Here is a 12,271-nt window from a genome sequence, read left to right as displayed (position 1 = left end):
CGTGACTCAACCAAAGATACTGGATTACTACAAGATGGCCCACCTACAATATACTCCCATTGTATGAAATGGTATACATTTCCGGTCTCCTAAGTAGGCGTTGTCCCCCGTACCCCAATCAGAGACGATGGAGAACCGCCAATCAAAGACGAGTATCCCCAACCTCGCTTGGTTATTTTAGATTAGCTGGGCTAACCGGTAGCTGTTAGTGGTAATAACTCAGTAACTCAATAAACGGTTTGTGAAAAAAATATTTTTTCCAGCGGATATCTTAGTTACAACATGATTTGAGCTAGCAAAGCAGTTTTGTGTTGATATGTGTGGTATTTATTCAGTTTTGGGAAATCCCGATGTCTAGAAAGCATCAGTGGCTGCAGCTAACAGGGACAGCTAACAGCAACAGCAAAGCTAACATCAGGATGTCATCTGTTAAAAGCCTCCCGTTGTCGGATACGACATGAAACTACTCCAGTTAGCTCAACCCAGTACAAGATTGTAGGATCAGTCTGATAATATCCGTTTTCTCCTCCAAAAACAGTTCAAAACTGCACTGATTTCAGCACCAAAGAGGAGATATCTGTTGCCAGATCTCGCGAGAGTGTGTTGTTGAGACAGAGACAGGTCTTGAACAAAGTAAATTTTCTTCTGATTTGTCCGTCTGAAATTTGCCATTTTGGTGTCGGAATGTTCTGAAGATATGTGGCTTGTGATAAATGGGTCCAATATCTGCTTCCGTAACTATGGGGCGAAAGAATCGGCCATAATCTGTAATCACGTTCATTTCTCCCACTGAAGTCAATGGACTCAGGACCTGTTGTTAGTCTCCTAAAGGGGCGTGGTGGTCGCGAACCCCACGTGACACTGATACAGGAAGCTGACTCGCAGTGGACCATCTTGGTTTATCCACCGTCTTTGACTCAACTATCTCATGCCCAGCTCCTCATAAGGACCTGCTCCAGTCCCTGATTGGCTGACCGACCAATTTCGCAATACATGCCGTAAATAATACTACTATATAATAATACATTTCCTGCCGTAAAGCAGATTTTTTTCTGAGAAATTCCGGCACCGGTGGCAGAAGCTTATTGTAAAGACTGCGAAGCCACTAAGTAAACTATGTAAATGCTGATTTTACTATGGCCACTACCCTGTGCAACCCACATTATTTTCATAATGATATATTTAGGAAAATATGCTATCTGTTGCCTCTTTAAGCATAGCCCAGCCAATACAGCACAAGAAAAAGAGCCACTGATACAAGATGTTTCGTCAAGGTGGGATTCAACGCTGGATATGATCTCATGTCTCCTAAAGAACCAAGAGGCTGTCAAGGCTACTCTTGGCAGACAGAGGCACAAACTAGCTATGTTGACCACAGCAGAGTGGACAAAACTGGAGAAGGTAGGGACCATCCTTGAACCATGCAGGTAAACTGAACTATTTTATTAATGAGATTTATTGCTAGTTACCATGCCTTTGAAAACCTTTTAGACTGACTGACAATTGGTAAAATTAAACATCACTTTCTTGTATTATTTACTGCAGATATGTGACTGAGCTCCTCGGAGGTGAAACTTATGTCTCATGTTCTGTGGTGTTACCTGCTCTCAGCCACCTGGACTGCACCATGAAGGTCTCTGATGAGGACTCATCCTACATGGTGAGAGGTGGCTACAGCCCTCGTCTGAAGCTTTAAGGATTTAAAGTGTCTACCAAGACGAGAGCGAGAAGGGGTATGGAGCAGCCTTGGGGCACTGCTGCAAGAAGAATCCAACAGAGCTACTCCAGAGCCCACAGAGGAGTCCCCAAAGAGGAAACGCCTCCTGCTGTTTTCTTCAGACTCTGATTCTGATGACGAAGTGGGGCCTAACTGTGCCCTGAGCCTCTATAGAGCTGACCCCACCATCAGCGAGACAGACTGCCCACTGCAGTGGTGGTCAACTCATGCAAGAGCACATCCACAGCTGTCTGTCCTAGCCCGAAAGAACCTGGCAAGCCCTTCCACTTCTGTCCACTGTGAGAGGGTTTTCTCACTTGCAGGAAACATAATTCAAAAGAGAAGGGCAGCCTTGAGCTCTGAAAACGTAAACAGGCTAGTTTTTCTCAGTAACTGGCTTAAAGAGAAGAAATAGCCTTAGAGGTATCGTGAGGCCAATGGGTGTGTTGTCATGAAGTACTAAAATGTTTATCAAACTGTTATGGCCTTTATTTCAACTGTTTTTGTTTTGTTGTTTACCATTTTTGATGATAGAAATGGCACTTTTGGGGTGTCGGTAGCTTAGTAGATAGTGCCGGCGCCCCATGTACTGTATAGAGGTGATGCCTTGCTGCAGTGGTCGCGAGTTCGACTCCGGCTTGCAACCCTTTGCTGCATGTCGTCCCCCCCCACTCTCTCTGTCTCCCCATTTCACACTGTCCTGTATATTAAAGGCAAAAAGCCCAAAAAAATCATCTTAAAAAAAAAAAAAAAGAAATGGCACGTTTTATTAATCTCTTGGTCTGTTTACTTTGCCAAAGATGTTTTGTTTACCATTTTTAGTGGTCAGGGTTCCCTGGAATTTACTTGAAATAATGTTTTCAAGACACTGAAAGTGCTTGAGTTTACAAGTCTTAAAATTGGACCTTGAGTTTGCACTAGTCTGAATGTAGTAGACAAAAGAAAATTGCACATGAATATAGATGAAAAATAAACATTTTTGTTGTTCAGGTTCAGGTATATGTCTATTCATTGATTCAGTCGTCAACCAAAATTTATTTGAATTGAAATACTTTGCTTATTGTGTCAAATATTGCTATTTGATAAAAATACGATTAATTGACATTGATTGATTACAAAGCCTCTAATTAATTAGATTCATTTTTTTCCACCATTAGTAAAAACATTTATTGTGAAGCAGCATAATAGGGAAATGTTGAGTTTTTTATCAGCAGTAACTTAACACGACTCCTATGTTGTTGAACGCAAACATGAAACAGTAAAGTAAAGCAGATATCAAAAGTAAAAACAGGACACAGGAGAGAAACCAAATTCCAGACGACAGAGATACAGTTAGAAGCTACAATGGTACTGAAAGCTAGACACACAGAGTATTTAAAAACTTCTTTCTCTCTGGTCCCCTGCAGAGACAGATGTGAGTTGAGTTTTGCTAAACCCACACTTGTTTCAGAGGGAGAAGGGGTGGTTGGCTGCTGCTGGCATTAAAACAATAATAATAATAATAATAATGTCACCACTACGCTTGGAGGCTGTCCGGTGCACTTTTGGCCCTACTCTGTAGATGGCCTCCAGCGCGGCTCAGCATGTTAAAACTGACAAAGCATGCAAATCGGCATAGCATGGTTTGATTTGGTACAGCCAAAAGAGCTAATAGAGAGTGACCTGACAGCATTTTCATAGGGTTTCCCTAAAGTGCTACAATGCTAAAAGCAAGAAACTGTACTCGGAGAGACACAACTGTGAATACACAATAACAATTTATCAACAACAATAAACATAACTTTTTTTTTTTTTTTTAAAGGTAGGGTGCATTTCTAGATTTTCATTCAGATTATCACAACAGACAGTAATGATGCTGACATTCTTTCATTCACTGTGATACAGAGCAATGCTGAGATGGTCTACTTTGGGTCATTATTGAATGAGAGTATCGTGTGCAGTTGTTGCGTTAACATTGTTTCTTTCACTGTGATAGGAAGTGGTGATTGCGGTGTCTTTGTTAAATGTGTGTTTTTCTCTAAATAATAACCAGCATTAAAATTGTGTAAGAGAAAACACTAGCAAGCCAAACTGACCAGTCACAGCTCTTGCTGTCTCCATGTGGTATCTCTGTAGTTATTGAGGGGAACATGTTAGCTGTAGGTACGGCGTTTAGATCCATGTGACTAAAACATACACAGCAAATAGAAGGCATAAGGACATCATCTTGTATAATGACCAATACTATTGCTGTGTCTCAAATCGGACTTCTATACTTATACTTACTATTTTGAGTGCATAAGTGCGTTCACACTAAGAAGTATGGCAGAATGCAGTGCACTGTAAGTACCTGGATGTTGCACTCATAATGGTCAAAAAGTGTGGAACTTTGGACACTTCTCACCCTCAGTGGTCGCCATATTGGCTACGTAGCGCAAAGGGTTGGACCACAAACACATTTCAAACTTGTGAAATGTTGGCCGACAACTGTGGTAAACACTTAGGCATTGTACAAATATACATGTGTATTTTCACTACCACTATACTGCTGTCAGATTGCAGACATTAGTTTGTTCACTGGGTTGGTTCTGTAGTAAACTGGTACCACAAACCAGAGTCCTGCACAGGTCCCTTTTTGAAAACCTACATCTGCCAGTACCTACAGTATAAAGCTCAGTATCAGAGCCGACCTGTCATTATGTCTAAAGCCCCTTTTAGATAGGAATTGTGCAAATTTGCAGTAAAGCCCAATCAGTCTTCTTTCAGCATTGGCAGTATAAAAGCAAAATCAGAGGGTGCGGCAAAATGCCGCCTACCTACTGTTGTTCATACAGAATGCGCCTTTTTCGGGGCAATGGGGGGCCGTGAGCAAGTAACAAAATGTAAGTAACAAAATTCTCTCAGCTTGTGGCGTAACCAGTGACGTGGGAGGGAAGCCGCGGCTTGTCAGTCCTTAGGCGATTCTCTCATAAGTCGGCCCGTTGTTCACCGTTCCCGTCATCTGACGGTTAATGGCCTCTTCATTTGTGAGGGCAAGGAAGGCACGTAATTCCTCATTTCCCCAGTTGCTCATCACAGTGTCAGTCAGGTTTGCGTTTCCCTCTTCAACGTCTTCAACAGCCCCTCCCATGGCTGAAGGCCGCCTCGGTCTGTTTAAACTAACTAACTGAGGATATGTTTTTTCTGACGAGGCTACAGGCTGTAGCTACCCTACCACTATATACTGAATATCTGACAGATACTTGACAAATTGATCAAATTGAAGTCTAATGAGGCTAATGGAAACTAATCATGCGGGCGACACCAGCTGTATGGGCGGTCAAGCGCGTCGCCTCTGTTTGCTTCATTGTAGACGAGATTATGGTTGCGTTACAGCGTATCGTTGTGCTCAGTCAACTGAACCAAAGGGGTCACTGTCCGCGTAGCCATTTGGTTTATCTTAATCATTTTATAAGGACAAGATTAAGTCTGCTTGATGTCCTCAGTGCCATCCTATCACAATGTTGCAAAAATGTGCAGCTACCCCTGAGCTTATATAGGCTACATGAACCAATCCCAGTGCGCAATACATTATATTGGTAATTGCATACACCTGCGATTAATTACGGCACACACACACACACACACACACACACACACACACACACACACAGTGGCGCCATATAGGGGGGAAAAGTTAGGACAATTCCGAGGGCCCCCAAAAATAGGTAAAAATTAATACAAAATTATTAAACCATCATCATTAAGATTTTTTTTCAAATATAGTAATAAAACTAACGATCTCTTTGTTTTTAGGCTACTTGTTTTTGGCAGTAAAAGTTATATATCCCCATTGCCCAAAAAGTAAACATCCATATTGACTGGACACCCCCTGACACACACAGAGCAATGAAACATGGATATGCTGCTGCTACAGGTGCCTACTGTGCGACGACAACAGATTTGCAGTCTGTACATTGACAGAACTGATGTTGGAAAACTTATATGTAAGACACAAATGGCATTGAACTGCAATGATGGAAAAAGGGAGACAAACATGTATGCTGTTAGGAATGTTTCAATAACAAATGCATTATCGGTGAGCAATAATCACATTTTTCTGCTTCATCATTAGTCTCCTTGTTTGTAACGGGATGTGCATGTAAGTCATTTTTTAATGTGATATGCTTCAGGCGTATTATGACAGGGATTTTTCCTGAAACTGTGCCAAAACGCTCGTCTGGACGGAAATTTAGTTTTAAAGCGCTGCTTTTTTAAAATACCCGTGGATGTGTGGAGTAGGCTTCAAATAGGCTAGATGAGCAGATGTTCTGTAAATGGCATAGTCTCATTTATGATAGGCTATAATATTTGATGGCGGTAAAATTATTGTGGCAATACTTTATATTACAGCGTCATTTAGGCTATTTACCTTATGAGATCAATCGATGCGTGCAGCATCGATTAATGCACTTTGAGCACCATGGTGACAGACAGCTCCAACTTACGATATAGCTTAGCAGCTCTCCTTACCAGCACCCACTAAGGGACAGTTTGGGAAACACTCGAAGAAGTTCCTTACCTAAGGTAGTAGCTTAGAGACCTTCGTAGAGCGCTAATCGAAACTGGGAAACGATGCTTGACAGGCAGGTAGGAGGCTCAGTTATCTGTGAATGTCATTTTTCTCTGACAGGGATGAAAGTTTAGTTTTTATCACCAACTCTGTGAGACATGAGTTTAAACCTCCAGGGCCCCGTTTCCCAGTTTCAATGTACCTCAGCGCTCTATGAAGGTGAATTATAGGCTACTGCAACTGTCCATTTAAAAAGCATAATTTTGGGGGCGTCGGGAGCATAGTGGATAGTGCAACACCGGCGCCCCATGTACAGACGCACCACCTCGTTGTAGGGGTCGCAGGCTCGAGTCCGGCCTGCGACCCTCTGCTGCGTGTCAGTCCCCACTCTCTCCCTCTCGCTGTCTCCCCATCTCACACACTGTCCTATCCATTAAAGGCAAAAGCCCACAAAAAAGAATCTTAAAAAAAAAAAAAAAAAAAGCATTGGCCTAATAAAGCTAAAACTGTGACAGGATGAACGGAGCGCATCACTAAGGGACAGCTTACGAGTGGTTCAGACTACCCCTCTTAAGATATACCTTTCAGAAGCCTATCTTCACTAAGGAGACTCTGGGAAACAGCCCGTGAGCTTAAGAGAGACCTTAAGATACAACTTACAATACACGTAGCGCTACGAAGGCTCTGGGAAACGGGGCCCTGGTTGTTAAGGCCACATCAGAGTTTGATTGACAGCTTTCACACCAGCCTAACCAAACCAATAGATTTTGTTTCAGTTAGAATTCAACTTTGTTGTTTTCGAAATGCTAGTGAGGCAGTGTGTGAATTGGCATCTTTCCAGCAACATTTCATTGGTCTTTCTTGTCTTCCTTCTTGCAGGGAAATTCAGCCTTTGCTGGTCCTTCTGCAATGACACATGCCCTGCTCAGCCCTGCCTGAGGGAGGCAGCGCTGCTCTAACAGCCAACAAGAGAGCAAGCAGAGCATAGGCCTGTGTGTGGTAACCATAGAAAAGTGTAGCAGGACAACAGAGGAACGGGGAAGTCCTCCGTCACTGAAGGAGAGAGCACTAAGGGAGGAGTCTGCTGTTGTCACTCATACATCCCATACCAGTGGAAGTCTTTGTCAGAGGCAGGAAACTGGGGGAGAACAGAATAGTACAGCTGCCAACTCTCCTTTTGGACGTAACAGGAAAAACAAAAAGAGAACTGCAACAACCACGAGACAATCAACAGAAGCTCCAGGAAATAACAGGGGCACCCCGGAGGCTGGTAGAGGGAGTGCAGCGAGGCCCACAAAAACAACAGGAAGTAGAGCAGAGACAGATGGAACTGTTTTATTCAGACAGTCAGCAGTGGCATCTGTGATTGGTGACGGAGGAACCACAAAAATCAGCGTAGTCCCAGATCAGAAGACACTCCATTACCCATAAAGCCAGTGTCTGGTGAAGGGAAGTGTGCTCACAGGAAGGCAGTGGCCTGCCACCACCATCGTGGAAAAACAGGAAGGAGAGAGAGGAGTGAGAAGCTGGCCTGCTGATACATGAGTGAGTTGACAGCAGCAGTGACACAGACAGAAAAGGGAGCTGCTGAGAGTCTTCCAGCAGAAGAAGCTAAAGTGATCTTTGCTCTGGAATCAGCTGCAGGGAGGACAGGTTAGTTCATCAGTTTGTCACAGAGATCACTCAGTAAATGGGGGTGTGGTGCAAATATGACAAGTTTCTTTTGCTTATTTGAAATCTCAGACCACAGATTTTACAAGCTAAACCTACTGTGGAATATAATATATCATACTGGAGGCTCTTTTACTGATAAAAATCAATTTATGTTTTGGGAAACCGATTGACTGAGCAGAGAAAAGACACAGTGTAGGAACACTGAGTCACACTGAGCTGGTCACTGTAGATTGTTGAGGAACTATTGCACCCACAAACATAGTCTCTTTATTCCACAACAATCAGAGAGGAGACTGAGGTTGTCATTCAGAAATACCGTTTTACTGTCTCATCTTCAAACAACCAAAAGTCTTTGTCAGAAGTGAACAATAACTACAGTGACTACAGGAGAAGTAAACAGATGTTAGCATGGGTTTAAGAGTAATGTGGAAAAAAATAAATCACAACAGACCAGTAATATTTTATAAAGACTAAATGTAAACTTAAAGCTTAAACACATCTGACACAGCTTTTAAGGTTGATATGACAAGATTATCAAACAGTTTTTTTTAAACATGCAGGAGTTATGAAGCAATTTGATCATTCAATTGTTTGTGTCAACCTCATAAATATATGAATCTGATATTCACTCTCTTTTAACTCTGTTGCTGGTCTCTACTATTTTTTAGGGGTGGGGGGAAAAATCAATACGGCATAGTATCACAATAACTTTGCGTGGTAATATCGTGTCATCACACAATGCCAAATATCTATTTTTTTTAATAATATAGATTATTAATATGACAAATACAAATTAAACTTTAGGTAGCCTTCTAGAGTAATATATCATTGCTTTTTCAGTCCACTAGATACATTTTGCTGCAAAATATATCACAATATGTTTTATCACAATACTCAGCACATTGCAACATATTTAACATCGCAATAATCTGGTATTGTGAGTTAAGCATTGTGATAATATTGTTTTGTGGATCCCCTGGTGATTTTCACCCCGACGATCAACTACGGGAAATATCTGTCTGTTTATCTGCTAAATGCACCACTGCGTTCACCAGCTATTCTCTGTGTGTGTGCTGCTGAGCAGGAAGTGTAGAGCTCATCAGAGCGTTTTCACCAAGGACAGCTGCTACTGCAGCTGCAGCAAACCACACTGTAAGAGCTCTGAGAGTGAACAAAAACAGTAAACGTGCTTTAAAACCAAACAGAATGAAACAAAAACACTCCTTACATCTGAAAGGAACTTCAAAATTGTTAATTATTCTGTGTGAGTTTGTCACTATGAGCGCCACTAGTAGGCTATTTTAGGACGATGGGAGTGGGGAACAAAGCAGAGCTTTTTGAGGCCCAGACCCACCAAACCGACTTCAAAAACTAGCAGCAATGAAAGCTGACTGTTGTGTTGTGTGATGTTGTGTCACATCGCCTTTGTCTCGGCCAGAAAGTTTGCACATGAACACACCCCAAAGACTACAGCCAACAGCCAATCAGCATGTACCTTCTGCACCTGCGTGAGAGGAAATAACTCTCCATGCCAGCAGATGGCAGTCTTCCGTAATCATCATTCAAAAATGGAAACCAGAAGACCGTTGTAATGCTAGGTAGCCAGTTAGCACATTAACAACACAATCCAATGTTAAAGGAAGGGAGTTTATTTACCATGCACCAGTGAACAATAACAAGTTTATTTTGACCTCACTCCCTCTTGACTTTAGCTCTTTGTTTACTTTACTCACTTGTGTTTTTCTCCTCGTTCGCTGAGCTGAACTGACAATCTGAGCGACTTCATTCCCCTGAATTGTGGGATATTGCATGTTGTAATATTTTTCTGGAAGTAGTCTTTAATTACTATGTGCTATTGAATAATGAATAATAATCCACAGCCTTTTTTTTATTTTTATTTTTTTTTAGTTAACCGAATTAATAAATAAATTTGAAAGCACCTTACAGTCTCCTGCCCGTATGGAAGTAACGAAATGACGGGGAAGCGGCATGCTCCGCTGTGTTGTTTTAACATCAGTAGAGAGCAGCCTCTTTGCTGCATATTAGCTCTGGGAAAAGCCAAGACACTAAGCAGAGCAGGCACAGGGTTTTTGAGGTGAGACTGACTGAGCAGAGAGTTATTTTCTCCACTACAGAGTTGGTTTAACTTGTTTAGTGCTGCAGTGTGTGTTAGTCAGTGGGTCTCATTTACTAACCTTACTGATGATTGCTTCTCCACTCTGTTAATATTAGTTTCTGGGTGATGGCTTATAAAGTATACTCAATATACTTCACATTTGCCTCTCAAATGTAATTATTTAAACATTATATTAAAACACGCTTGCAACTGCTGCCTTTTGTAAAGATATATTACAAGTTAATTTAAATGTGTCTACGCTTTAGACTTGCCAGACGCTGCACTGCTGTTGCGGTTGAGTTCCACCTCTTTCATTCTGTCAACATCACGTGAATCGAAAAAAAAAAAAAATTAAAGCTGCAAGCAGTGATGAACAGGACCTCTCACCTCTGCACAACTTGGGGGTGCTAAACTGTCACCAAGGTCTTATGGCTGTTTTGGCCGAATTTGACGTGAATCTGGTCAACTTTATAGGAGATGTACATCAATTTATAAAACAGGTCTTTTTTTTGTTGCCAGTAGGTTGCGCTGTAACTATAGCTGATTATTGGCACGTAGATGTGTTCAGGGCAGGACAGTCATCAAACATGTTTGGGGCAGATTGGACCATGTATGCTGGAGTTACAAACCACTTCCTGGTGGTGAAGCAGAGGTTTGACACCTCGCCAAGGTCACACGGTTTGACGAAAGCTCAAGCTTATAATAACTTTTCATCTTTAAGTTCTTTAGATGGGACAGACCATATTTGAAGTTGATCAGAGTAAATCTCTAGGAGGAGTTCGTTAAAGTACGACCCTTGGAAAAGGCCTAAAATGCACAAACATTACGCATTTAATTCAAAATGGCTGACTTCCTGTTTGGTTTACAGTATGGTTCCACGAGACTTTTTTTATGTGTTGGGGTTGTTACATGTGCCTACCAATTTTCGTATATCGGTGAAACCAGCTCTGGGGGCTGCTCTGTCAAAATTTTATGGGGGGGGGCGCTACTGAGCCATTTTGACACCTGTCAACCAGACCCCTATCAGATGTAAATTTTCACCAGTTTACATGTGTGTGCAAAGTTTCATGAGTTTTCGAGCCCCCTAAGCCCCTCAAAAATGTGCTTCTTTTCTGAGAAAAACAATAGTCCTTCAGTTTCAAGAGACCCGCCTGCGACTCGGGCCCTAAAAAACCCCCACTAGTAGTCAGGTGATCATAAAGGTCAGTATCAGTCAAACTAAAAGAGGGATGGTAAAAAAAATGGTAAACTCTATAGTATGCCAGAATTGTTAGTTACTTTTTGTAAAAATGTTCAAACTTGATCTCTCCTCCCTACGCTGTTTGTAAGCACACTACAAGCCACCAGTGTAGGAATGTTACATTTGTTGTGATGGAAAAGCCCAGACTTTCTCAAGCTTACTTTGATAGCCACTGGCACCTAACTGTCCAGCAGGAAACAGGCCAACTCTGCATCACTCTTCTCCTTAAGTGCTTGCCAGTGAAGGTGAAAGTTAGCCCCAGATTCAGTTGAATGTCTTTGTACACCAAGTTTGTAATTTACATCCATGTGTGTGAAAACATGGATGCTTCACACACATCTACCCCATGGCAGCACAGTTTCAAGATTAGTGTCACCAGTACAGTATCTGACCAAATGTCTCTCCTCTGTTGCTGGGAAAAGATGTTTAATAATGGCCAGAACAATGTTTTGGCATAACATTATGATGTCACAGTGGAGTTGACCTTTGACATTTTGAAAATAAAATGTCATCACTTCATCATTTCATCAAAAACATGTTTTGTGAGATCACAGTGACCTTGACCTTTGTGCTTTGACCACCCAATTCTTCTCAGTCCAAGTGGATGTTTGTGCCAAATTCGAGGAAATTCTCTTGAGGCACACTTGAGATATTGCATTCATGAGAATGAGATGGACAAGGTCACAGTGACCTTGACCTTTTGACCACCAAAATCTAACCAGTTCATTGTTGAGTATAAGTGAATGTTGGGACAACTTTGAAGAAAAAAAAATTCCCTCAAGGTGTTCTTGAGATATCAGCCTCTAGTTTCCAGGCACGGCGCAGGGTGGCGCAGGGTGGCGCAGGGTGGCGAACCCCGCGCAGAGCTAGTTTCGAGCAGCGCAACCCAAGGCGCGCTCAGTTTAGTAGTTTGGCAGACTGAGGTGCGCTGAGATGGGTGTGGCGGCGCAGCAGGGGGAGGTGTTGACAGATCCAGCTTGGCGCAGTGACAGT

At 42.2% G+C, this 12,271-nt stretch overlaps 1 protein-coding gene across 8 annotated transcripts in view; it reads left to right on the top strand.

Moving 5' to 3' along the window:
* Window positions 1-7,325: 7,325 nt before the first annotated feature.
* Window positions 7,326-12,271, top strand: part of akap13 (A-kinase anchoring protein 13) — a 190,987-nt gene continuing 186,041 nt past the window's right edge. For 7 of the 8 annotated variants that reach the window (XM_050072194.1, XM_050072197.1, XM_050072191.1 and 4 more), the window contains exon 1: window positions 7,326-7,901. In XM_050072194.1, the coding sequence (XP_049928151.1) occupies window positions 7,790-7,901 (112 nt within the window). In that variant the 5' untranslated portion in view covers window positions 7,326-7,789. The remainder of the gene's footprint in view (window positions 7,902-12,271) is intronic. The other variant, XM_050072195.1, reaches the window with a different exon arrangement.

Source organism: Epinephelus moara, chromosome 20 (assembly GCF_006386435.1).
Source record: "Epinephelus moara isolate mb chromosome 20, YSFRI_EMoa_1.0, whole genome shotgun sequence".
Taxonomy (NCBI): Eukaryota; Metazoa; Chordata; class Actinopteri; order Perciformes; family Serranidae; genus Epinephelus; species Epinephelus moara.
Note: the sequence above shows the minus strand (reverse complement) of the source record. Positions and strands in the feature narration are given on the sequence as shown.